The 23,948-nt window shown below is 39.9% G+C and overlaps 1 protein-coding gene across 4 annotated transcripts in view; it reads right to left on the bottom strand.

Moving 5' to 3' along the window:
• The window catches only part of adam12b (ADAM metallopeptidase domain 12b), a 126,478-nt gene that overhangs the window by 14,713 nt on the left and 87,817 nt on the right, over positions 1-23,948 (bottom strand). For all 4 annotated transcript variants that reach the window (XR_010908020.1, XR_010908021.1, XM_067455287.1 and 1 more), the window contains exons 12-18: positions 14,797-14,974; positions 12,323-12,412; positions 11,344-11,539; positions 10,783-10,891; positions 8,775-8,973; positions 7,591-7,668; positions 3,213-3,321 (exon numbers count right to left, since the gene is read on the bottom strand). Coding sequence is in view for 2 of the 4 variants with exons in the window: in XM_067455287.1 (XP_067311388.1) it covers positions 3,213-3,321; positions 7,591-7,668; positions 8,775-8,973; positions 10,783-10,891; positions 11,344-11,539; positions 12,323-12,412; positions 14,797-14,974 (959 nt within the window). In the remaining 2 variants the exon portion in view is untranslated. The remainder of the gene's footprint in view (positions 1-3,212; positions 3,322-7,590; positions 7,669-8,774; positions 8,974-10,782; positions 10,892-11,343; positions 11,540-12,322; positions 12,413-14,796; positions 14,975-23,948) is intronic.

Here is a 23,948-nt window from a genome sequence, read left to right as displayed (position 1 = left end):
TGGAGGCCATGTGCGAGAGGTTCGGCCCAGTGGAAGTGGATCTGTTTGCTTCCGTAGAAACGACCCACTGCCCACTGCCCACTGTGGTTCAGCCTCAGGCCTCCGGCCCCGTTAGGGCTGGATGCCATGACACAGACGTGGCCGAGGCAGCGTCTGTACGCATTTCCCCCGATCATTCTGCTCCCGGGAGTTCTAGAGCGAGTCCGCCGGGAGGGCATCAGCCTCCTATTAGTGGCACCCCGGTGGCCGTCCCGAGCTTGGTTCTCCGACATTGTGGCACTTCCAGACGGGACCCCGTGGCAGGTCCCTCTGAGGAGGGATTTGCTGTCTCAGGCAGGGGGTGTGATTTTCCACCCCAGGCCAGAGTTGTGGAACCTCTGGGTCTGGCCTCTGAGGGGGCACAGTACCTAGAGGAGGGTCTGCCACAAGAGGTCGTTGAGACCATTCTCAGCTCTAGGGCTCCCTCTACGAGGAAACTGTATAGCCTAAAGTGGAATGTCTTTACTAGCTGGTGTAGAGAAAGGGGGGTGAACCCAGTTGACTGCGCAATCGCTTCAGTACTGGAGTTCCTCCAAGACCGTTTCTCCGCTGGTTTGACCCCATCCACTCTGAAGGTGTATGTGGCAGCCATAGGGGCTTTCCACTCGCCTTTGGAAGGGGGCCCTTTGGGTAGACACCACTTGGTTGTGCGTTTTCTCCGTGGGGCTAGGAGATTGAGGCCTGCGGCTCATCCCAGAGTCCCGGCTTGGGACCTGGCGGTGGTTCTGGAGGGGTTGGCTGAGGCCCCCTTCGAACCATTGGAGTCGGCTGAGGCGAGAAATCTGACCCTGAAGGTAGCATTTCTCCTCGCCATCACTTCTCTGAGGAGAGTGGGGGACCTCCAGGCGTTGGCGGTCACGCCTACTTGCTTGGAGTTTGCCCCGGGCGGGGTGAAGGCTATCTTGCATCCCAGACCGGGCTACGTGCCCAAGGTCCCTTCTTCAGGGATGGGGTCGGTATTTCTTCAGGCTTTTCATCCTCCGCCTCACGCGACGGCAGAGGAAGCTAGGCTGCACCTGCTCTGCCCGGTTAGGGCATTGAGGATCTATCTAGACAGGTCAGCTCAATGGAGGAAATCGGACCAGCTTCTGGTGTGCTTTGGCCCCCCTAAGAAAGGGTTGCCTGCGGCGAGACAGACTATTAGTAACTGGATCGTGCAGACGATAGCCACGGCTTGTCGGGTGTGCAATATGCCTTCACCCATGGCCGTGAGGGCTCACTCTACGAGGGGCTTGGCCTCCTCGGTGGCCCTCCTTTCGGGAGCCTCACTTATTGAGATTTGTGAGGCGGCGGGTTGGGCTAATCCACACACCTTTATAAGATTTTATAAGCTGGACCTCCCGGCTACGCCGGGTGCTAGAGTGCTTGCGTCCTGAGTGTGCCTGGGATCCAGCTTCACACCAGGATGGGCGTGTCTCGGTGTGGCATAGTGGGTATTGACGTTCCCAGAGTGTCGTCACTCGACGACGCAGTGTTGAGTTCCCTCGATATAGGGAACGTCTCGGGTTACTATTGTAACCCTTGTTCCCTGAGAGGGAACGAGACACTGCGTCTCGTCGCCACACCTACACGTAGAGCGCTCGCTTCATCGCAAAGGCTGTCTGTTGTTTGGGGCGGCGCCTTCTTATAGCTTCCGCGTACGCCGTCGCCGGTTACGTCACGACGTTGCACCAATCGGATTGGTGGCTGATTTCATTCATACTTCAGAGCCGTCACGCTGGGGGCGTTCCCAGAGTGTCGTCACTCGACGACGCAGTGTCTCGTTCCCTCTCAGGGAACAAGGGTTACAATAGTAACCCGAGACGTTCCTAATATTGTTTTGGAGTTTTCCTACATTAGGTTTACATCAAAAGAAAAAAAACACTTATTTTCACATATTATATTGCAGAATGCAGCACATGTTTTCTTACAGGGTCTGAACGGTTTGAAAAATGATTTAGTCTCTCCATCTTTCCTTTCTAAGAGCCTACGCTCTGTTACAGAATTGTGTAATTCCGTTTATGTTTATATATGTATATATATATTTTTTCATTATTGCTATTTCTGTGTTCTTTTTTTTTCTTTAAGTAGGATAACCAACTGCGGGACGGTTCTGCTTCTTTCCATGATTGGACCACAATAATTGATGAGGGTTTAAAACATCCCTTCTGCTTCCAGACATGGAGCTGTTGCGATTCTGGGCTGGTCGCACTTCTCCGGTCTCCTCTCCAGCCGTCAGACCGCCATCACAATAGGCTTTTGTTTTCTTATGTCTTTTTTTGTTTCAGTATGGATGTTTTTGTAGGTTTGACCTTCCTTTTATTTTTGACATTTTGTTTGCTCTGTTTTGTTAGTGTAGTTTCGGGTAATTTGTTGGATTTTGAGTTCATACCTCGAGGGAATGTAGTTTGAACTTTTTATTTGTTACTTGTTTTTGTTGGTTATTTTGGGCCTTGGGTCTTCCTGAAGACTATACATCCAGGTTACTTTGGAAATGTCAGTTCAAATTGCGCATTTCTGTTAATAAACTTTATCTAAATAAAACGTTTATCTTTATTCTTAAATTATTTATTGGTTTAACTAAATCTGGGTCTGGGTCTGACGACTGGGCAGGGGAGTCAAATTTGTATTTATTTATTTATTTATTACGGTCTAACCGTAGATGGGTCGTAATAGCTCTAAAAGGTCAGATGGCCCAGTCTGTTATGATCGGTTTACAGCTTGCAGCGCGTATCGGAAACGATACAGCCATTACCATATCTGAATTCCGGCTCCGGAGGCTTTCTCAGCATACACAGCAAAATTAAAAGTAATGATACTGATACTGAGTTTTACTGTATCAATTCCAGCGAGAGTCCTCATCCTTTAGAAGTGCATGCAATGCAACACGAAATAAACTTTTACAGACCTCAGTTACAACTTCAGTGTTTGAGGGCGAGTCAAAGTTGACGTTTTACATTCGCAAACAGCTATATTACACACTACAAGAAAGGTAATATTTAAATAAATTAAAACATAATAGGGGCACCTAAAAAAATCTGTTTGCATACTTGCATAGAAGAGCATGTTTCTGGCCTTAGATTGGAAAGGAGAACATAATCACTGCAGGAAGTATTAAGCATGTTAACCAAGTCATGCAGTGTTAGGCAAAGTGCATATTGCTTTAGCAAAAGTGCAGCTGTCCATCACTTTACCGGCTTGTCTCATTGGTCCACTGTCAACGCTTCCACCAAACCCCGCCCTATCACAGAAAGGAGGTGCCCAGTGAGCTTCACAATGGCAGTTCTTCTTGTTGTTGCACTCCTGTAAACATGAAGCAACAGGCGTCAATGCCACACACAGCTTAAACCATCTGATTAAATTCCTTGCTGGACATTATCAACAACATCCTGCTGTTTAATATTTAAAGAAGTCTGTGGGATAATAGTGTGAATCTCCTCATGAGCATTCAGTTCATGGATGCTCTGTTCAATGTTGCATTCAAGGGCAACAGTGTTCCATTTGCACAAACCTGCATTCATTTTTTTCCATCAGGGCATTTGTCAAGGGTTGCTGCGCAACTTGATGTCACTTGATGTTTAAAGCACAGTCTGAATATTATGTCTGCCTTCTAAAATAAAGAGATACAGCGATGTCTTTCCCATCATAAAACATGACCAAACTTTTCAGTCTCTCAAACTCTTAACTCTCTCATGCAACTTTCTTCGATGCTATGTTTCAATATGCATTAAAAAAATCAGGGTTCAATGATTCCAAAGTGTGATTCTTGATGAATTGGACTTGAGACCTCTTAATAATAGAAAAAAAGCTATATTGGTCTAGTTTTATCTAGATTTTAGGTCAGGGGTTTTAGTTTTGGTCCGGGGCTTAGAGGAGTAATTCACGATCATGTACTCACCCCCACATTATCTAAGATGTTCATGTCTTTCTTTCTTCAGTTTCCAGAAACCTTTCCAGGATTCTCCATAATAGTGGACTTCAATGGGATACCATGGTTTGAAGTTGAAAATTGCAGTTTCAATGCAAATTCAATGGGCTCTAAACGATCCCAGCAGAGGATCAAGGGTCTTATCTAGCAAAACAATCTTTCATTTTTGATTAAAAAAAAAAACAATGTATATACTTTTTAACCACAAATGCTCAACTACCACTTTCTGCGATGGGCCATGTTTCATGCATGATGTAGGCAGAGAAGTACCAAAGTATTTGGAGTTAAAAATCTGTGTCGCTCAGTGACAGCCCCAAAACATCACTGATCTAGAGGAGATCTACATGGAGGAATGGGCCAAACTATCAGCAACAGCGTGTAAAAACCTTGTGGCGGCTTAAAGAAAACATTTGACCTCTGTCATTGCCAACAAAGGGTATTTAACTAAGTATTGCAATGAACTTTTTTTATTGACCAAATACTTATTTTCCAACATAATTTGCAAATAAATTAAAAAAACATACAATGACAATGTGAAAAGACAATGTGATTTTCTGGATTTCTTTTCTCATTCTGTCTCTCATAGTTGAAGTGTACCTATGATGAAAATTAAAGGCCTCTCTCATCTTTTTAAGTGGGAATACTGAACTTGCAAAATTGTTGGCTGACTTAATATTTTTTGTCCTACTGTTTGTACAGAGACTAGGGAAACATGACACATAGGAACCAATCAGGGAACCATTCAGAACAGGACTCATCAAACTAGGGAAGCATATGACATGTTCACATAAGGGCAAGGTCGTCACATGACAAGAACCAGGAACCATGACTAGGATGATAAACTTCAAAATAAAAGCCAAAACCAACTGTGACAGCTAGATAAGAAGCTTATTCCTCGTCTGGGATCGTTGTGGCACCCTATAAAGCTGCATTGAAACTGAAATTTGGACCTTTAACCTGTTGTACCCCATTGAAGTCCAGTATATGGAGAAAAAATTCACGGAGACTGGAATTTCTTCATTTCTTTTTGACTGAAGAAATAAATAAATAAACATCTAGGATGATGTGGGAATGAGTAAATTATTGGGACATAATTCTGAACTGATCTACTCCTTTAAGGGGGTTTAGTATTGGTCTGGTCTCAACTGATCTTCTTTTGTTCTAGGTCTAGGTCTTTAGAGGGCTGGTCCAGCTTTAAAAACGGTGTAGTAGTCAGAGAGTCCAAGATCCCAGGATGCTGACAGAGCATCCAACATCTTTATTAAAAATGATCAATTTGTCTTGCAGCGCAGATCCAGTATGGAAACAGACCTTGGATGAAAAAAAATGGATGCAATTGCTTACACACACACGCACACACACACAAATTCCAATTTAGGAAGCGAGTAACAAGAGAAATAAATAAAACATTACACGGTTGCACACGTGCCCTCCAGAGCTGACAGTGGGTGCAAATGCAAAAGACAGCGTGGGGTGTTCTAGGCCACAACATTTAGCGATTACATTTCAGCACTCCTCTGGCAAAAAGTAAATGTGCATACGAGCCAAAAGATGATGAATGCCACTTTAAATGGTACACAAATGAATTAAATATGACTCCTATAACCTTATTGGAGCGACAGAGATTGATTGCGAAGTACTTCAACCGCTGAGACAAGCCTCAAGTCACCAAGCATGCTGGGAATGCTACAATACGCGATGCGATTCAGTAAAAGAATAGTTTCCTCAAATTAAATTTCTGTCTTCATTTACTTGTTCTCGTGTGGTTTCAAACCTGTATGACTGTCTTTGTTGAAATAGAAAAAGGTGAAGTTTTGAAGAATATTTGAGCCACTCTATTTCATACAGTTGAAGGAAATGTTGTCCAGGAGCTGTCAAGCTTCAAAAACGGAAAAGCATCATAAGGGATCCATATGGGTGTAGCTTTATTCCAAGACTTCTAAAGTCATATGATAGCTTTGTGTGAGGAACAGTTATTTACAAGAATATGGCCACCTTTCACTTTTTAACTTTAGAAAAGGACACCTTGGCTTGAACATTATGCTACATTCAACTCCTTTTGTGTTTCATGGATAAAATAAAGGTATACAGATTTTTTTTTTTAAAGTAATAGGACAAGTAAATTACAAAATGTAATTTTGTGTGAACTAGTGTATTGGAGACCAGTCTCAAGACCATTTTCTGACCATTTGTCTTGGTCTCGACTGCATTTGTGCTCTGTCCTGTCACAGACTAAGAGGACTTTGGATTTAATTTCAAAACCAGTCAAGACCAAAACTTTGTTTAAAATGCAGTCAATAACTTATTTCTAATTTTATTTATTTTGTTACTGTTGTGCCAGGTTAGAAAATCAATGACTGTGTCACCAAAATTAATATGAATGTCAACAAAATGTAATATACGATTGCAAAAAAACTACTTGTACGAGAGCTTGATTTTTTTTATTATAACATATATACACTGATCAGGCATAACATTATGACCAACTCCCTAATATTGTGTTGGTCCCTCCTTTTGCATCCCACAGATGCTTGACTGGATTGAGATCTGGGGTATTTAAAGGCCAAGACAACACCTCAAACTTCTTGTGCTCCTCAAACCATTCCGAAACCCTTTTTGCTTCGTGGCAGGGCGCTTTATTTGTGCCCAGTTTCCCTGAAAGGGTGTACATGGTCTGCAGCAATGCTTAGGTCTGTGGTACGTGTCAAAGTAACATCCACATTTATGGCAGAACCCAAGGTTTCCCAGCAGAACATTGCCCCAAGGATCGAACTACCTCTGCCGGCTTACCCTTTTCCCATAGTGGATCCTGGTGCCATGTGTTCTCTAGGTAAGCTACGCAAACCATCCACGTGATGTAAAAGAAAACGTTAAAAGATGCTGAGCTTTTTTGGGGGATTTTCTTCACACAAACCAATCGTTTGGCCTCAGAAAACTTGGAATATTTGTACTTTTTGAACAAATTGTGGATGCAGTCGTATCTGCCTGTTATAAATCCTGTTTTATATAATACACAAATGGGTAGGGATGGGGTTGGGTTACGTGTTCTGAATAGCGTAATAAAAAAAAAGAAATGTAAATAAAATTATGCTGGCTGGATTAAACTGAGAATCACACCCCATGTCATAACAGCAAAAACATAACCCAATATATAGTTTCATCATGATGACAACCATGCCCAATAATGACGCTAAAGACGCCCTGTGCGTTAAAAAGTGACACAGAAGGGAACTGACCGTGTCCCTTCTGTGTCACTTTTTGCACAATCCACATTATGCATCAAGCTTCCATGAAAAACCAAAACTGACACAAGGTTACACTGTTATCTAATTTAGTCCAGAATCCATGTCTTATCTGTGCTTTTAACTGCTTTTTCAGACGTAGCAGTAATCTAGTTCAAGTGAAGCTAATAGTTAGCTAAGTGCTATTATGGGCACGTGCTGTCCCCTTTTGCAAACCACTATACTGTAATGAAAAAGACAATTCTGTGGAGGGCGGGGCTTTCACTAATGCTTAATTTGTGATGATTTACTATCAGCATTCCTGACTCAAATCTGAGCCTAATGCTTGAAAACTAACGTCAGAGAAAAAAAAATCCTGCAGATTTAAGAAAAATGCAACTGACAGAGCGGAAGCAACCTTACCCCTCTTCCATTACACTTCCCAGAGCACTTCTGCACTCCAAACACACTGACATTCTGACACTGCCTGTTCAAACAGATCTGTTATGATGAGAGAGGGAGAGAGACAGAAAAAGAACTGCAGGTTAAGAAAAAAACAAGTCACTGAATAGGTATCCACTAAAATTAAACATTTATGTTACTGCCCTTGGCTAGTGGTCAGCCGATTTGAGTTTCTAAGTGCTAGGGTGGCCAAAATTGACAAATTATAGAAATATTTGAACAGAAAATGAGACATTTACTCCAAATTAAACCAAATAAAAATACGCAAGTATGGGTTTTATTCCTCACTGTTAAAAACTACCAAAACAATCAAATAATCACTATTAATGTATCTAAAAACTACATTTTTTTTTTTTTTTAAATAAGATAAATACATAAAAATATTATCATGGCACATTTATTTTTGCAAATTACTTGTTTTACAATTGATTTTACATTAAATGATTTGATTGATAAGATTTGTATATGTTTTTTTATTGTATATATATATATATATATATATATATATATATATATATATATATAATATACACATATACATAATAGCTATATGATTGACATAGTATGCTATGATAGCTATATGATTGATATGATATGCTATGAGATATATGATTGATATGATATGCTATGAGATATATGATTGATATGATATGCTATGAGATATATGATATGCTATGATAGCTATGATTGATATGATATGCTATGAGATATATGATTGATATGATATGCTATGAGATATATGATTGATATGATATGCTATGAGATATATGATATGCTATGATAGCTATGATTGATATGATATGCTATGAGATATATGATTGATATGATATGCTATGATATATGATGATTGTCATGTCATGACATGCTGATTAACCGCCATCATATACACATGTATATCATATTATGTGTATATGCCATGTCACATATCATACCACATATCAAATGGATATGATGGAGGTTTATATCAGCAAAATAGACACTAATTTTTTCATTGGTCAATGAAAAAAGAAAAAAGGCCAAATACCATCATCAAGGCCAAATATCAGCCTGGCTGAAATATATATCGATCTAACACTTCTATCAGAATTTCTTGACCACACAAATTATCTCTAGCAGATACATTCTATAATGATTTATTCTTGTACCATTCCTTCAGCACACTTAGTGCCTGCCAATACCAGTCCCGGATCAGGCATATCGTCACCCAGGTACACGTGTGTTCCACGGCACAGAATACGCCCGCCCTCCTGCAGAGGTATGTTTGTCTCTATGGAAACTGCATTGGTCCCGATCACTGGCCTGTTGGCTCCTCCTTGGCACTGAATTTTTCCACACCTAGCATCCCTGTTTCATAATCATACACACAAACACACGGACAAAAAAAGTGAGAAATACAACAACAGTGCTAATGTTGTTACACAGAATAAATGGGACAGGGAGATAAAAAGAATGAAAAACAGAGGATATTGTGTTGTCCTGGCGGCTTTTACACCCTCTCACTCATGTGAGGAACAGAGAGTGTAATTAATAGTGACAAAAGATTACACGCAAAATCATAGCGCAGCCTCTGATGCTGAATAATAATGTCACGGCAGCAAAGAAATTAATAAAATTACATTCATTACAACATGTTTGATGGGCCATCCTATAATAATTAGACAGCAAGTGACATGAATGAATCACGACAACCTTAACCAATGCTGTTCATCATTTCACACTAATCATTCTTTATATTTTCATTCTTTTGTTTCAAGAATGTGTGTCATGGAAAGAACCTCTATTCTGTAATTTGTGTGTCAGTCACTGGTCCTCAATTTTAATTTTATGTGCTTTGTTGGTAGAATTAAAGCTACGCATTTGTAATGCTAAAGTGCACTTTATAAGTAAACATTATAAGTAAAATAATGAGTGAAAATTGAGCAAGTAGTTTAACAAACTGAACAAAACAATATTGCAATAAACGAAGAAGAAAACAAGCAAGATGCAACAAAGTGAAGCAAAAGGAAAGAAAAACAAATGAGCAAAACAAAACAAGAAAACTTAACAAAAGTGCAAGCAAGCAAAACAAAGCAAAGCAAAATTAAACTAAACAGAAAAGCAAAGCAAAGCAAAGCATAAGAAGCAAAACATGATAAAACAAAAGGAACAGAAGCAAAAAAAAAATGTAAATAAAAAAGTATACAATCAGAAATGATAAATCAGCAAATTCAACAATTGTACTTTTGGCCAGAGGTTAAAGCTGCAGTCTGTATGTTTTGCCTCTTTGTTGCCATCTCTGTTTGAAATGCAGTTATTCGCAGAAATATTATCTTTACGCGGGTTGTGCGTCGGCATGGCTCCTTGGCATGGTGGATGAATCTAAAGTTTTGAGGAGTATGTAGCCGTCAGCCACCGTGTGGATACTGTACATCGGACTTACAGAAACAATGTCTTGGAAGTTTTAACAAAATATTAATTTTCACAGGAAACTCCAATCTGAACAAATAACATGACTGCAACTTTTGTTCAGACCAACTGAGAAAAAAAGCATTACAATAACTCACGCTATCAAGGGTGATTAAATCTAAAGATGGCTTAGGTCACATCACATCAAACCATGCAAATTATTATTACTGTTATACTTTGTTCTTAAATTGTTAATGTTATCATCAGCATTGCGTGCCTATGTGTATTTAGTGTGTATTAGCGTTACCTGTACATTTTAATTTCTGTACAGTCTAATCTTTTGCTTTTGACTATGGATGAATCTCCAATTTTCTCTGATGATTGTCATTTGGAACTTTCTGGATTACAATCCGCCATCAAAATGATACGTTTAATTATTCCAGCTGCTGTGAGAAAAGGCTATAATGATCCGCCATCTGCAGCATTCTCATATGCAATTTTTTATGTATACATTACAGACGTAACATAACGCAAAGATGAATGGTGCATTTCCTGCAGAAAAACCCACCAGTACCACTTAATTATTTCATTTAACATTATTACAAGCTTACCGTTATGAGTCAAGCTAAGGTAAGGAGATAGTTTTGAACACTGGCTGGTTATGTACTTGCTCAAAAAATTTTTTTTTGAATAATATTTTTTAGTTAAAAAAGTTATGGACTGCAGCTTTAAAATGCAAAGTGCTGTTGTATTATGCTCTGACTGTACCTTGCTTCACATTTAGCAAAGGAGCCTTTGGAATCTTTTCCACAATTTCCATAGGGATCACCTGCAGAGTTTACTCTTTCAAAACAGATCCCCGGGGCAGGTTTTGCTCCTGCAAAAAAAAAAAAAAAAAAAAAAAAAACAAGAACACAAAAAAAAGAGAGAATGAAAATAAGACGGCATATGCCCACTGTCAGAGATGGATATATGACACTGTACAATTCTTCCATCTTGTTTGAGCTTGTATATAAACCAAAAACAGATGAAATGATAATATATGTCAGACTGTGGCCTGAATCCTTTTAGAAAGGAGTATGAACAGACATATGGAATAAATAACAGCAATCAGTGTGAGATTTCATACAGCTTGAGCTCGCTGTATGAATGCACGCAGGACTGAACGGGACGTTCTGCCAAGACAATGGTTACATATAGAATTACAGTGTCAAAAATGTATGATTAATGAAACGTATATTTGCAGTACACTACAATACATTTTTGGTCGACCAAATAAGCCCAGGAACCCCGCAGCGATCCAAATTTGAAATCCACAGTGGTACCAACCTGGACCCCACAGAGTGATGCATTGCTGCTCATGAGTCTGACAGATGCCATTGTAGCAGTAACCGTCCATATTGTGGCAAGCATGCCCGTCGTGCAGGTACACATTGGCAGGGCAGTGGGGGTTGGTACCGGTGCAGAACTCAGGCAAGTCACAGGAGTTACTGGACTCTCTACAAGGAGTCCCAGCTGGTTTTAACTGTACACACACACACACACAAAAGAACAAAAGGCTTCAACAAAAAACTGAAAGGAAACTTTAAGTGCAGTTTCACCTATGGGTGATTTCTTTCAAAATAAAGCAAAGAGAAAGGTATACTCAACTCCAATGCAGGCACTATGGGATAAACCTAAAGTAATGTTAAGACAAGCGTTGCATGAATTACAAAAACTACCAGGTAAAAAAATTATATTATAATACTGCCCCACACTTGACACTTGAAAGGAAGAAAAAAATCAGCAACAAATTAAGATTTTTTTCTCCCACTTTAGTAAATTGTGGACGATTTAGTAAAACAAGGGAACAGCAAGTTGTGGGATTGAATTGTTCATTTGTGGCCACTATTTTTTTTTTCCATGTTATGTGCAGGGCTCTGTACAGTTGTTTCTAATTCATGGAAAAAAATATAGTAACAAAAGTATAGTTTTTTTATACATATATTTTTTCACATGATTAAACACTAGATTGAAAAGCTGTAGTTCGTTGTAAAGTCTGTGTGACCATGTAACCCTGTTCTGGGGTCTATCCCTGAGGGGCCTGGTCTGGCTTCTTTCCTCTGTAAGTAAGTGAGCTGAGCGCTCTGATTTATGTGTCTGGAGGCCTGAGAGGAAACTGAGTGTCTATGTTTGGAGCACAAATGTCGGTTCAGGTTGCACTTATTAATGGGGCAAGGAGAATATGATTTCCACGCCTTTATTTTACACACAGACGAAAAAAAATTAATGAGGAGGAAAGAGGGCCAGGAGAGATTCGCGAAAGTACCTGGCAGTCTACACAGCACTGTCCGTGGGCACAAACGGCATCTCCCTTGAGAGTGCAGGTTGTAGCATTACAGCAGGGGTTCAGACACTCCTAAAGCAAACAAGGAGGACAGTGGATTAGAATGGATGCGCCACTGTATCACATGCAGAAAAGTTAACACGTACGTTTCTTGAAAAGAAAACAATTAAAACATTATTTTTAACAGAGGTCACTTACATATTAAAGTCAGGCTATTTCATTCTGTAAATAATTGGCAAAAACAAAACTAAAAAAAATTGGCAAAAAAACCTAAATTACAATCGTTTTTGGTGCAACAAACCTTCACGAACATTATGAGTAGACTTTAGGGGAAAAATAAAAGACAATTGCACAGGATATGACCCCTTTAATTTGACATTAGACAATTAGGGGTTACAGAAAAACAATGGAAAGCAACAAAAAAAGACGTCGTCCCATATGATTACTGCACTGTATATTAGTTCCAGGTGTGGAGTTCGTATTCTTTTAGGAAATTCCCTTCTGTCAACCAGCTCTTGTACCCATGGTAACAAAAAAATGTTTGGAAATGTTACTATAGGTTTGTGTATGTGAGTGTGTTGACATGTCTGTTTTAAATTAGTGGTCCATGCATTGTTCTGATTTTGAAAAAAGAGGTTGTTTTCTCAAACTCTGAACTCTTGGTATCAGTGAACCATGTTCGTGTGTGTGTGTGTGTGTGTGTGTACGTGAGTGAGTGACATCACTGACCCAAGACTGGAAGTGATGGGAACGTCAGAGTCCTAGCACAATTGAAGGAAAGAGGACATTTATCTTAGAAGAAAAGGGGTGAGGAAGAGAGACAGGAGGTGAGTTTTGAAGACTAAAAATCATTTGTTTTGTTGTTGCAATGAAGCAGAAACTCTCAAAAATGAATTCCCTTTGTGTACGTTCTCCAAAAGTACACAAGAAGCTCATTAAGACCTCAATCACTAACATTTTATTTCATAAAAGACTTTTTATTCCCCTCTTTCCCTCTTTAACAAGGTCCTGGTGTAGACTGGGATAGGTGCTGAAGGGCTGGGTTGGATTAGGTCAGTCCGCTGGCTCTAACTGCTCCTCAGAGGCACAAAAATCTCTTTACAGACCTGCTGTTTTCTCTAAACTATCGTCAGCCAGTGTGAAATGATTGTGGGGGTGGGGTCTTCTCTCATCCTTCTACCCAACACTCAAGACCTGCAGCTGGGCTTCCTCTCTGCTCTTTACCCACTTCCTCCTTCATCCCACCCTAGTGAGATCACTAAAGCTCACGGGTGCCATTCTGAAACAAACTTTTCCCCCATAACAAGATCCTAGACTTTAAAGTTCAGGCCAGGCTTTTTTCCACTGGTCTCCACTGATATAATGTCTCCATGACATCTAAATTACATAGATCATTTCTGAAGTCTCCAGTTCCATTACTACATGATATTTAGGGGGCAATTTAGCATTTATTTATAGAACAGTGGAGAGAGAGGTGGAATGGGATCAGGCTGCACAAATGACGCAATCTGGACTCAAACCTGGGTCCTAACAGCTCTTGTACGTCACACAAACACAAGTAACCCACTACACCATGACCCAGGAACAATATTTATTTGAACAGGCCAGAAATGTGTGTATATCATAAGATGAGAACGTTTGGTTAACTGTTACGGAAAAACATCCGATGTTTTATTTTAGATCCGATGCGGTACAGTAGGTTTTAATATATAGGCTGACTGTTTCATTAATGTTAAACGAACAAATGAGGCATCATGGAAAAAAAGTGGAATATATTTTTTGTTCTATAGATATGTGGTTTTGATTTGGTGTGTGTCAAATTTGGTGTTATTACAAGAGATTTTTATGGTTGCCAGGGAATTTTGTTCTGGAACCTTCATTTTATTGCCCGATAAATGAAGGTTTGAAAATGATTTTTTTTTTATTTGCTCATTACTCAACTCAATTTGCCAGCACGGGTCACAAATGATAAGAACAGTTTGCAGTTTTCAAGGGCAGAAATGATTTAAAAGTATATGGAATTTCCCACTCTAAATCAGTGATTCAGTAATATAGTGCATAATGATAAGCGCATTTCATATTTATAAATAATCTGAAAACATTTTTTTAATTTTCATTATTAATTGGAAATAAATGGACTGTGAAAACTGATGTAAAAAATCTGGCATAAAATAAACAAGAAAAATTTTTAATGTCTCAGATCAGCGATTTGGTATTTAGCATGTTTCCCCACATGTGAGAAATGTGTAGCTTCTGAATACGTAATTTATTCAGGAACAGGTTGTGAGAACAACAAGAAGTCAGAGTGAAAGCCAGTCTTTGGCCAGTGAATATTAAACAGACCAAATTAAAATCCCAAACATCACCAAAGTCCTGCTAATCCTAACAGTTAGAAGATCAGCGGCCTGCTTTGTAGTGACGCACAAAGGTCTTTGATGTGTATGAGTCTTTCATACCTCTGGCTCTCCACAGTCACACTCCTCTCCTTCCTCAATGTATCCGTTGCCGCATTTCTGTCCCCCGTAGAGCAATTTGACTTCAGGCATATTATACAAACACATGCCCACTCCCTTCTCCAGACTAGCCACCAGATCCTTCTTACTACACGTACTGAACACAGTGGGGAATGGGTACCTGTCGACAAAAAGAGATGGAAAAGGAAACATTTTAAATAAATATATTTTATATCAAATTTTTATTTTATCTTAAATATTGTAAAACTATAACAACTATATATAATGATACATAATCTCAATGAACCAGCCAAGCATATAAATGCGCAAGTATTCAAATTCCCAAAGTCATTAATGGCATTATTTCAACAAGCATAAAAATGACAACAAAACAAAGTGAATTAGCATATGACCTTCCACTGTGGCATTCACGCCCGAGTCTTCTACGTGATAGAACACTAAGCCAGCTGAGCACAAACCCATATGGTACTTTTCATGTTAATTCAGCACTTCCGATACATGATTCTAAACAAAAGCGTGCCAGGCCTGACCTCAGCCTGACCGCAGCCACTGTAGCGGCCACGGACCCAAAGCAGAGCAGCGGATGATCATATGACTGCCTCGGTCTAGGGAGGCCGCCTCAGGCGGGGAACGAGACGAGGGGAGATATCTGAGAGGAGAGCAAATGAAGCTCATTTGGTTCTGGGCTTTGCTCGCTGGAGAGTACTACAGAAGATCCTTCATGGTCTGTTGTCAGTATCTTCACTTCACTAACTCACCCCAACAAACAAGCGGAACAACAAAGCGCGTATTTGCTATGCGCTCATAAATATGCAAAACGCTAAATAAATGGATGCCCTTGAATTTGTGCGTTCGAAAAGCGAGAGCGACTCTTCCTGCAGATTAATAGTGTATGTATGCGTGTGAAGTAGGGATTAAAACATTAATAATCAAAGGTTAATGGTGTAACACTTCTGTGCTGAAAAATTATAGCATATGGTTACTTTCAGTAATTACAACATGGCATGTAGCATGTTTTTTTTTTATGAACTAAAATTATACTAAAACAAATTATATATTTTTTAAATGTGAAATTTCCAGTTGATACCAGTTAATGAAAAATAATGAGTTGCAAAAGGATTCTGAAATATTTTTAAAATGTCATCGATGTCATTTTAAATGTCACTGACCATGTTAAATTCTCAGTAAAAAAAATTATCGTTCTTGCTGCTGAAACCACAGTCTTAAAGGATACTTCACCGCTTTTTCATATTAAACTATGTTATTCCCTTAACTAAAACAAGTTAATACATACCAGTGCGTGCACTTAATCTCTCTGACGTGCGGTGACGATCTGATAGCCTTTAGCTTAGCCCAATAAGCCCAGTTCATTCACTATGGTACCAAACAGAGATCAAGTTAGAAGCGACCAAACACCTCCACGTTTTCCCTATTTAAATACAGTTACACGAATAGTTGAAAGATCAAGTGTAGTGGCACAAAATAAAACGTCTCATTTCTGTCAATAGGGGGGAGGGGGAGATGTGAGGGAGGATTTTTCAGGCGGGACTTTTTACTGCTCCGAGTCGAAGTACTCTCAGAAGTGCTATTACGCCATGCATTATAGTTCTCCTTTTTAATCCGCTTAGAAAAGCGGCACATTTTATTTTATGTCACCATACTTATTTAAATAGGGAAAACGTGGAGGTGTTTGGTCGCTTCTAACTTGATCTCTGTTTGGTACCATAGTGAATGAACTGGGCTTATTGGGCTAAGCTAAAGGCTATCAGGTCGTCTCCGCACGTCAGAGAGATTAAGTTCATGCACTGAGACGAGAGAGGGATGTATAAACTCGTTTTAGTTAAACATAGTTTAATATGAAAAAGTGGTGAAGTATCCCTTTAAATTATGCTAGATAACATGATTTTATCTAAAATTACGAATGTATGCACACTGCCGTTATTCAGATGAATGGATTTGAAATGAGTACTGAGCCTGCTAACCAGATGCAAGAATATGTTTGGCCTCCAAAAAACCGAGTGGGCAAAATCGAAATGATCCAGTATTGTGCTTAAAGGGGGGGTGAAATGCTGTTTCATGCATACTGAGCTTTTTACACCTTTAAAGACTTGGATTCCCATCCTAAACATAGACAAAGTTTCAAAAACTAATGTTGGACGTTTGATGGAGTATTTCTGTGTTAAAAATACTCCTTCCGGTTTCTCACAAGTTTCGGCGAGTTTTTTTCGAGTATGGGTCTACTTGACGTTAAATAGATCGGAAGGTCCTTGTATGGGCTGTACGGGCTCTTCTCCCGGAAGGGTGCGCGCGCGCGTAACTAGAGGGAGAGAGAGGAAATGCACGCTGTAAACAGTCTCTCAGGTGCAGATCCAGTCGTCCGTGAACACTTATGACGCGCCGCGCTCCACTTTATTCCTATGGGTGACGTCGAGCGACTTCAACGCTTCAGCACAGCATTCCGGGAAGGCAGCGCTGCATTTGAACCGATTTGAATGCAGAAATGACGGGAAGCTTCAAGGCATCGCTTCAGTCGCGTCGCAAAGTGGATCTCCACGGTCACTGCTGTCACAGGACTTCACCAAATCATACCAAAGAAGTGTGTTTTTGACAGAGCGGTCCCAGCGATAAAGATTCGGTCCTGCTTTGGAAGCAGCCGGTGAGTAAATCAACTTCAAATGTCTCTGCTATTGGCTACCGTCGCATCAGTAAACGACACGGTCGCGTGCTTCGTCATTCAAATGCGCTAACGGTTACTCCATTGTTGTTCTGTATAACGTTACACTATTCTGACTCTGACGTGCAAAACCGTTTTGCTTGCTACCTCTAAGGTCTAACGTTAGTCACATACAATAGTCCATAAACCAAATCATGTCCTCATAAACTGCGCGTAAAGACACACAAAGGCCCCTAAATACAGTACACACCACAGAGACGGACATCCTGATGTTGCCGTTTCTCCTGTTCAATTTATTTCAGCCTCAGATTTGATTGTGGATCAATATCTGTATTAGCTGAGATAGCAATGGGTTTCTCCACGCTTGAGGACGTCACCGCTTTGTGCACATTTGTCATTCTTTAGCTCCGCCCACACGATACGCCTCCAGGCGCTCAGTTTTTTCCGGAAAGACTCGGTACAGCCCATATTTCTTTTATAAATATGATAAAACTAAAGACTTTTCGGAGATATGAAGGATGCAATACTACTCTATAGGTACTCAAGATTGACATGAGATTGACTGAAACTGAGTGTTTCACCCCCCCTTTAAGATTGAGTGTCACGGCCCACCTGAAGTAAGGAAAAGAATTAATCAGCTAACAACGAACTGATAGTGTCTTGCTTTGTTGAAAAGACCTGAATTTGCATGCTAGTCCAGAGTGATTTATGCTAGTTTGGTGCTGGTGGACCAGTAAAAACCATAGACTGTAAAAAATATGGACGTAGTGTCCAGGACGTCACCCATAGGATTCCAAAGAGTTGCTCTGAAGCGTAGAGACAAGCTGGCCGTTGTCATCTTGCCAGCGCGTCATCGCGTGTCACTCCCGGATAACAGAAAATGGGCAAAGAAACGGGATGTGGGCAGAGCTTGACTAACAGACGGCAGAAAAATGGCCAGCCACCTGTCACTCAAAGTGACCACGCCCTTAATTATGCAGAACTTTAGGGCTTTATATAATGTAAACAAATGAGATATAAAAAATACAATAAAAATCACCCCCTACCTCAGTTGTCATGAAAGGCAAAATTAGCCATATAGACCAAAACCACAATTTGTACCAGGCTGTGTCTTTTTTTCTGCTGTAAAGTTAGGAATTTTAACATGGGGCTCAATGAGATTCTGCTCCCTTCTAGAGCCTATAGTGGCCAGTCGATGAATCGCAGTTTAAGTTACTTCCGTATTGGCTACAACAGAAACTGGGGGAGGTTGGCACTTGGTAAAAACAGATAAAGCAGATAAAGCATGGCCTTGAAAGATGAAGCTGGTTAGCCAGGGATTTATTTCTGGTTAAGCAGAATTATAGGGACGCCAACATACTAGCATCCAAGAGAAAGAAAAAAAAATACTCAGCAGAGCAGTTATTCATCCCTACCAAGCTCATGAATGATAGTTCCCGGCAAACACCACAATCTTTCATCCACATCGAAAATGTTTTGAAAAAAGACATGCGCAGCCACACGCATGTCACATCCATCTCACTTTCATGCACCTTTTACTGAGAGCCTTTGAACAGTTTGCAGATGAACTCTGGCACTTTTACCAGCTCTGTTTTACCCGCCCATCCTTTGTCCACCGGGACCGATTGTTTCCCAGCCACCCGTGCTCATCAAAGCCAACCTCATCACTCACCTTTAGCGAGCAAACACAGAAACACAGGGCTGAATCAAACATCCATGACTCAGACAAGTAGCGATTCTGTCATCGGTGCCAGTGAAGCAAAATAAACTCTGCAGATGAAAGAGAGGAAAATGGGAGGAAAGGATAGAGGGAGGTGTGGGGAGGAGAAATGTTTGCCAGGAACATCTGTGCTCCCTGAGGGGAAGTGACCGCTTGTTTGGGGTTTTGCGGTGGGAGCCAAACGCATGGAGGTAGGGCGGACGAACGGCCGGACTCCTGCAAGGGGTTTTCTGGGTCTGTCCTCATACTTCACCCTGTGTCCTCAATGCACCCTGCACAAGAACACAACACCCCAGACTAAAATGCATTTCTCATGCATTGCTTTCATAGTTCCAGAATCTCAGATGAGTTTTATTTAACTTTGTCTCGAATGTTTCTTTTAAAATTCCTTGGACACAAATGAGATGACTGATACCATAAAACTAATGGGATATGTAATGTGGAAATGTTTAAATTTAGAATTAAATCTCTGACTTTTGATACTTTGGTATCTTGGCAAATCTGATCTGATTCTCCTGCATATTTTCTCCTTATGTTAAAGGTGTCATAAACTGTCTTTTTACAATTTTTCATACTGTTGTCTGAGTTCAACTAATGACGTTTGTGTGGTTTTTACATTCAAAGACATCATAACTAATAAGTAATAGGCTATCTTCTGCACTGGTTTTGAGGCTCTCTCCTGGACGTTGGGTTTTGATGGGCGTGCCGCACTGGAGACTTGGAAGTAAACGGCTAGGATTGGATAAGATTGTATGCATATTTAATGAGCTTCAGCGCCCCTGTCATATCAGTTCACATGAGGGAGGGATTGCTTTGAAAGCGGCAACCAGAATGATTCTCTCGATCACAGGGCTCGTAAACGTCTTTATCAAACAAACACAATGATTTATTTCTCATCCACCTGCGACTGATTGGAATATTATTTCTGTATTACATGGCCCACACAATCTGTGGCTATAAGCACGAACACGCACGCACACACACAGACGCACGCACGCGCGCGCACACACACACACACACACACGTTGGTCTATGTGGTTTACAGGGACTCTCCATAGGCGTAATGGTTTTTGTACTGTACAAACCGTATTTTCTATCCCCTTACACTGCCCCTGCCCCTAAACCTACCCATCACAGGAAACATTCTGCATTTTTATTTTCTCAAAAAAACATAATTTAGTATGTTTTTAAGGCCATTTGAATTATGAGGACATTTGATAAGTCCTCATAAACCACATTTATAGTGTAATACCAGTGTAATACCCATGCAGTTATACAAATTTGTGTCCTCATAAACCACATAAACAGGCTCACACACACACACACACACACACACACACACACACACACACACACACGTCGTGTTTCCATGTTTTATGGGGACTTTCCATAGGCGCAATGGATTTCATACTGTACAAACTGTACATCCTATTCCCCTACACTGCCCCTGCCCCTAAACCTACCCATCACAGGAAACATTCAGCATTTTTACTTTCTTAAAAAAAACTCCTTCTGTGTGATTTATAAGATGTTGTCCTCATGGGGACCTAAAAATGTCCCCACAATGACAAGGATTTTGGATATTTCCATCTTTGTGGGTACATTTTGTCCCCATAATGTAGGGATTACACGCCCACACACACAGACCTGTCATCCACTTATCTGGAAAACACACAGCCCCGGGACTATTATTACATAATAAAAAAGACATTCCATAAGTCACATAAGTTTGTTGCACCATTCCTGTCAGATACAATATAGAAGTCACAACATTGTGTCTGAAAATCCAGCACCTAAGACTTGTTGAGACTAAATGTTGAGAATAAATGAAGTATCACACATTCATAATATTAGGATCTAAAGTAAGCTTATGCAGCGACTGCTCTTCCACAATATCTTACTATCTTCTTCAGCATGCTTATTGCTGCTGGCTTGCGTGATCCGATTAATCGGTGGGCGGGGCTACTGACTATAAAACCACACGACTATAAAAGCTTTTCTTTGACTAACAAGAACGTTTTCAGCTTCAAAACTTACAGGATAATCTTATATTGCCATGACCTTATATATAAAAAGCTCAAGGGAATGTTGATTTCTCAATTCATCACCCCTTTGAAATATGATTCATCAAAAATATTGACTTTCAAAGAGTCTTTAGAAACCCGAATGAAAGCTGAAACACTAAAAATGTAAAAACTTGCTAAATGTCTTAACAATGACCGCAGTTAACCTTGAAATGTAACAAGATAACTCATTTGCATAATGCCTGCCTGTGGCCATCATTGTCTGCCCGTGAACACTTTAGCTGGTTCGTGTTTACATCATGTCAAGAAGACATGAAGACCAATCCGTGGTTTTCACTTCCAAAGCATGAGGATGTGAACAATCAGTGGTTAAAATTCATTTTTACAACAATACCACGTCAGTATAATGGCCAAGGATTGGATAATAGCCAACCTTTTTTTGTGTTCTCGTCTTTTTACTGACAACTGATTCTCAAATCTTGGCGAGGTGAAAGTGGGATTCGTAAAACGGTTGTCCATTAAAGGGTCAGTAACCAGTTCATTTGGAACAACTAGCTTCTCTGAACCACAACCTGTATTTTCTATGGAACGTCCAAAATACTTTGTAATGTTTTATCAGTCATTCACGTTTGTGCTCGAGCTAACGTAGTGTGCCTGGTTCAAAAATATACATATAATACAAACCGTTCTTACTCCGAGTCTATTATTATAACAGAGTGGAGCACTATCTGTATCTTGATAGGATGTAAAGATGCAAGCAATGTCCTCGGTAGTCCTCGCTAACTTGCTCAAATATTCTCTCTGTAAACACCCCCTGTAAAGTCAAACTGTGATTCAATTCCCACACGTGCACCTCAATAAATTAGTTCTGTTTAAGTTGCGCTTGCGATGGAGTTTCTGGTGGATCGACTAGCTCTACCAATGTTTCATCGTCAGACTCTGGCTCGAATTGACATGGCCATCTTTTCATGACATGGCCATTTTCTTGTCTTTACAATATCTGAGGATTGAGTGGGGCTCCAGAGCTGAAATTCAGTTCTGGTAATAGGCGTTGAACACAAAATTTTGAACCAAAAAATTCAGACTCTTTAAGAAATCAGGTTATATTAAATGTAGGGCTGTACCAGAATATTCAAATATTCGTTCAATGGGTTGGTATTCGAGTTTCAAATTTGGGGTTCGAATATTCAGGTTTTTTCTTTTTTTCTTTTTTTTCCCCTTTCTTTTTTTTTGATCTGGCATCCCCCTTGAAATGGTTCTCATTCACACCTGCATATCTTTACAATATAAAATCTGGCGAAATACCAATTTTTATTTTTATTTTACAGTTATTTCATAGCCAAGCAGTTTTAATAGGATGGACAGTTGAATAAGAACCAACCTTGTTATACTTAATAAATATATTTGCTTCTTAATGCTCCCGGCAACGGAGTAGGCTATTCTGTCTAGAGCGCAAAGCTACACAAGCTTAATTATATGGAAGAAGCGCATGCTTTGGGTTAAGCTGTGTTGGTTTGACATGGTGAAAAATAGAATAATATAAAATCTATTCGACTTTTTACCCATTAGGGATGTAAATGTGAGAAAATTCTCTCTCACCGTCACATTGCAGAGCTTGTGCGCGGAGCGGCCATGAACAAATGCAGCCGCACGAGTTTACTTTCGGTTTGCCAATTCAGGGGCGAGTTGCTAGAATTGTGGGTTCATTAGCCTATTACGCATTTATTCTTAATGAGAAACGGAAAAAAACAGTACAATGACAAACTTCCTTAAATATGCACTTTTACATTTGGCTTTGAAACCAAATTTTCGAGCAGGGTGCTCCATTCCTTTCAGTTGTTTGCCTAATGTGTCAGATCAAGACACATTTAATTCTTTGCATTTGTAAAAGAAGACATGATTTTATGAATATTTATAGGCTACTTTTATATTTTGGAGCAACTAACCCAACTCCTACCCTAAACCTACCCATTTCTCAACAATATAAAACACATAACAGGCAAATAAAAGTACAGTCACAGCTATTTATTGCAAAAACGGACTAAAACAGTATAAAAGTATTAACTGCATTTCAAGTCTTCTGAAGTCATCCGATGAAGTGATGATCCCGCTGCTCCGTGAATGCACTCATTCATATCGCATTCAAATGATGCACGCGACTCTTTAGCATGACGCAATCGGTCACAAGACACACGAGTGCCAATTACATTTTATAATCAATACTGATGTAATGACGCAACTGGTCACGAGACATACAAGAGCCAATGGAATTTCACTATCTGACATAACGTTTCTTCGGGCGGTAATTATTAGATGTGTGCATGATCTTCAGCGGATGGAGACGCTGATCGCTTTTGAGTATTTTCAGCACACAAATCAATCGTTTTGTGCTTGGAACACTCGGAATATTTGTACTTTTTGAATAAAGTTGTGCGTGCAGTCGTATCTGCCTGTTTTATATATATATATATATATATATATATATATATATATATATATATATATCTTGTGTTTTATATCATATAATACACAAATTGGTAGGTTTAGGGATGGCGTTGGGTTACATGTTAACACGTGTCTAATTAGCGTAAATAAAAATAAACATGTCATAATGGCAAAATCATAATCCAATATATAGTTTCATTATGATATGCCCAATGCATCTGTCGCCAAAGGTTTCTCATTGAAATTAATAAAGCACCCTGCTCAAAAAAAG

The sequence above is a fragment of the Pseudorasbora parva genome, chromosome 10, assembly GCF_024679245.1.
Source record: "Pseudorasbora parva isolate DD20220531a chromosome 10, ASM2467924v1, whole genome shotgun sequence".
Taxonomy (NCBI): Eukaryota; Metazoa; Chordata; class Actinopteri; order Cypriniformes; family Gobionidae; genus Pseudorasbora; species Pseudorasbora parva.
Note: the sequence above shows the minus strand (reverse complement) of the source record. Positions and strands in the feature narration are given on the sequence as shown.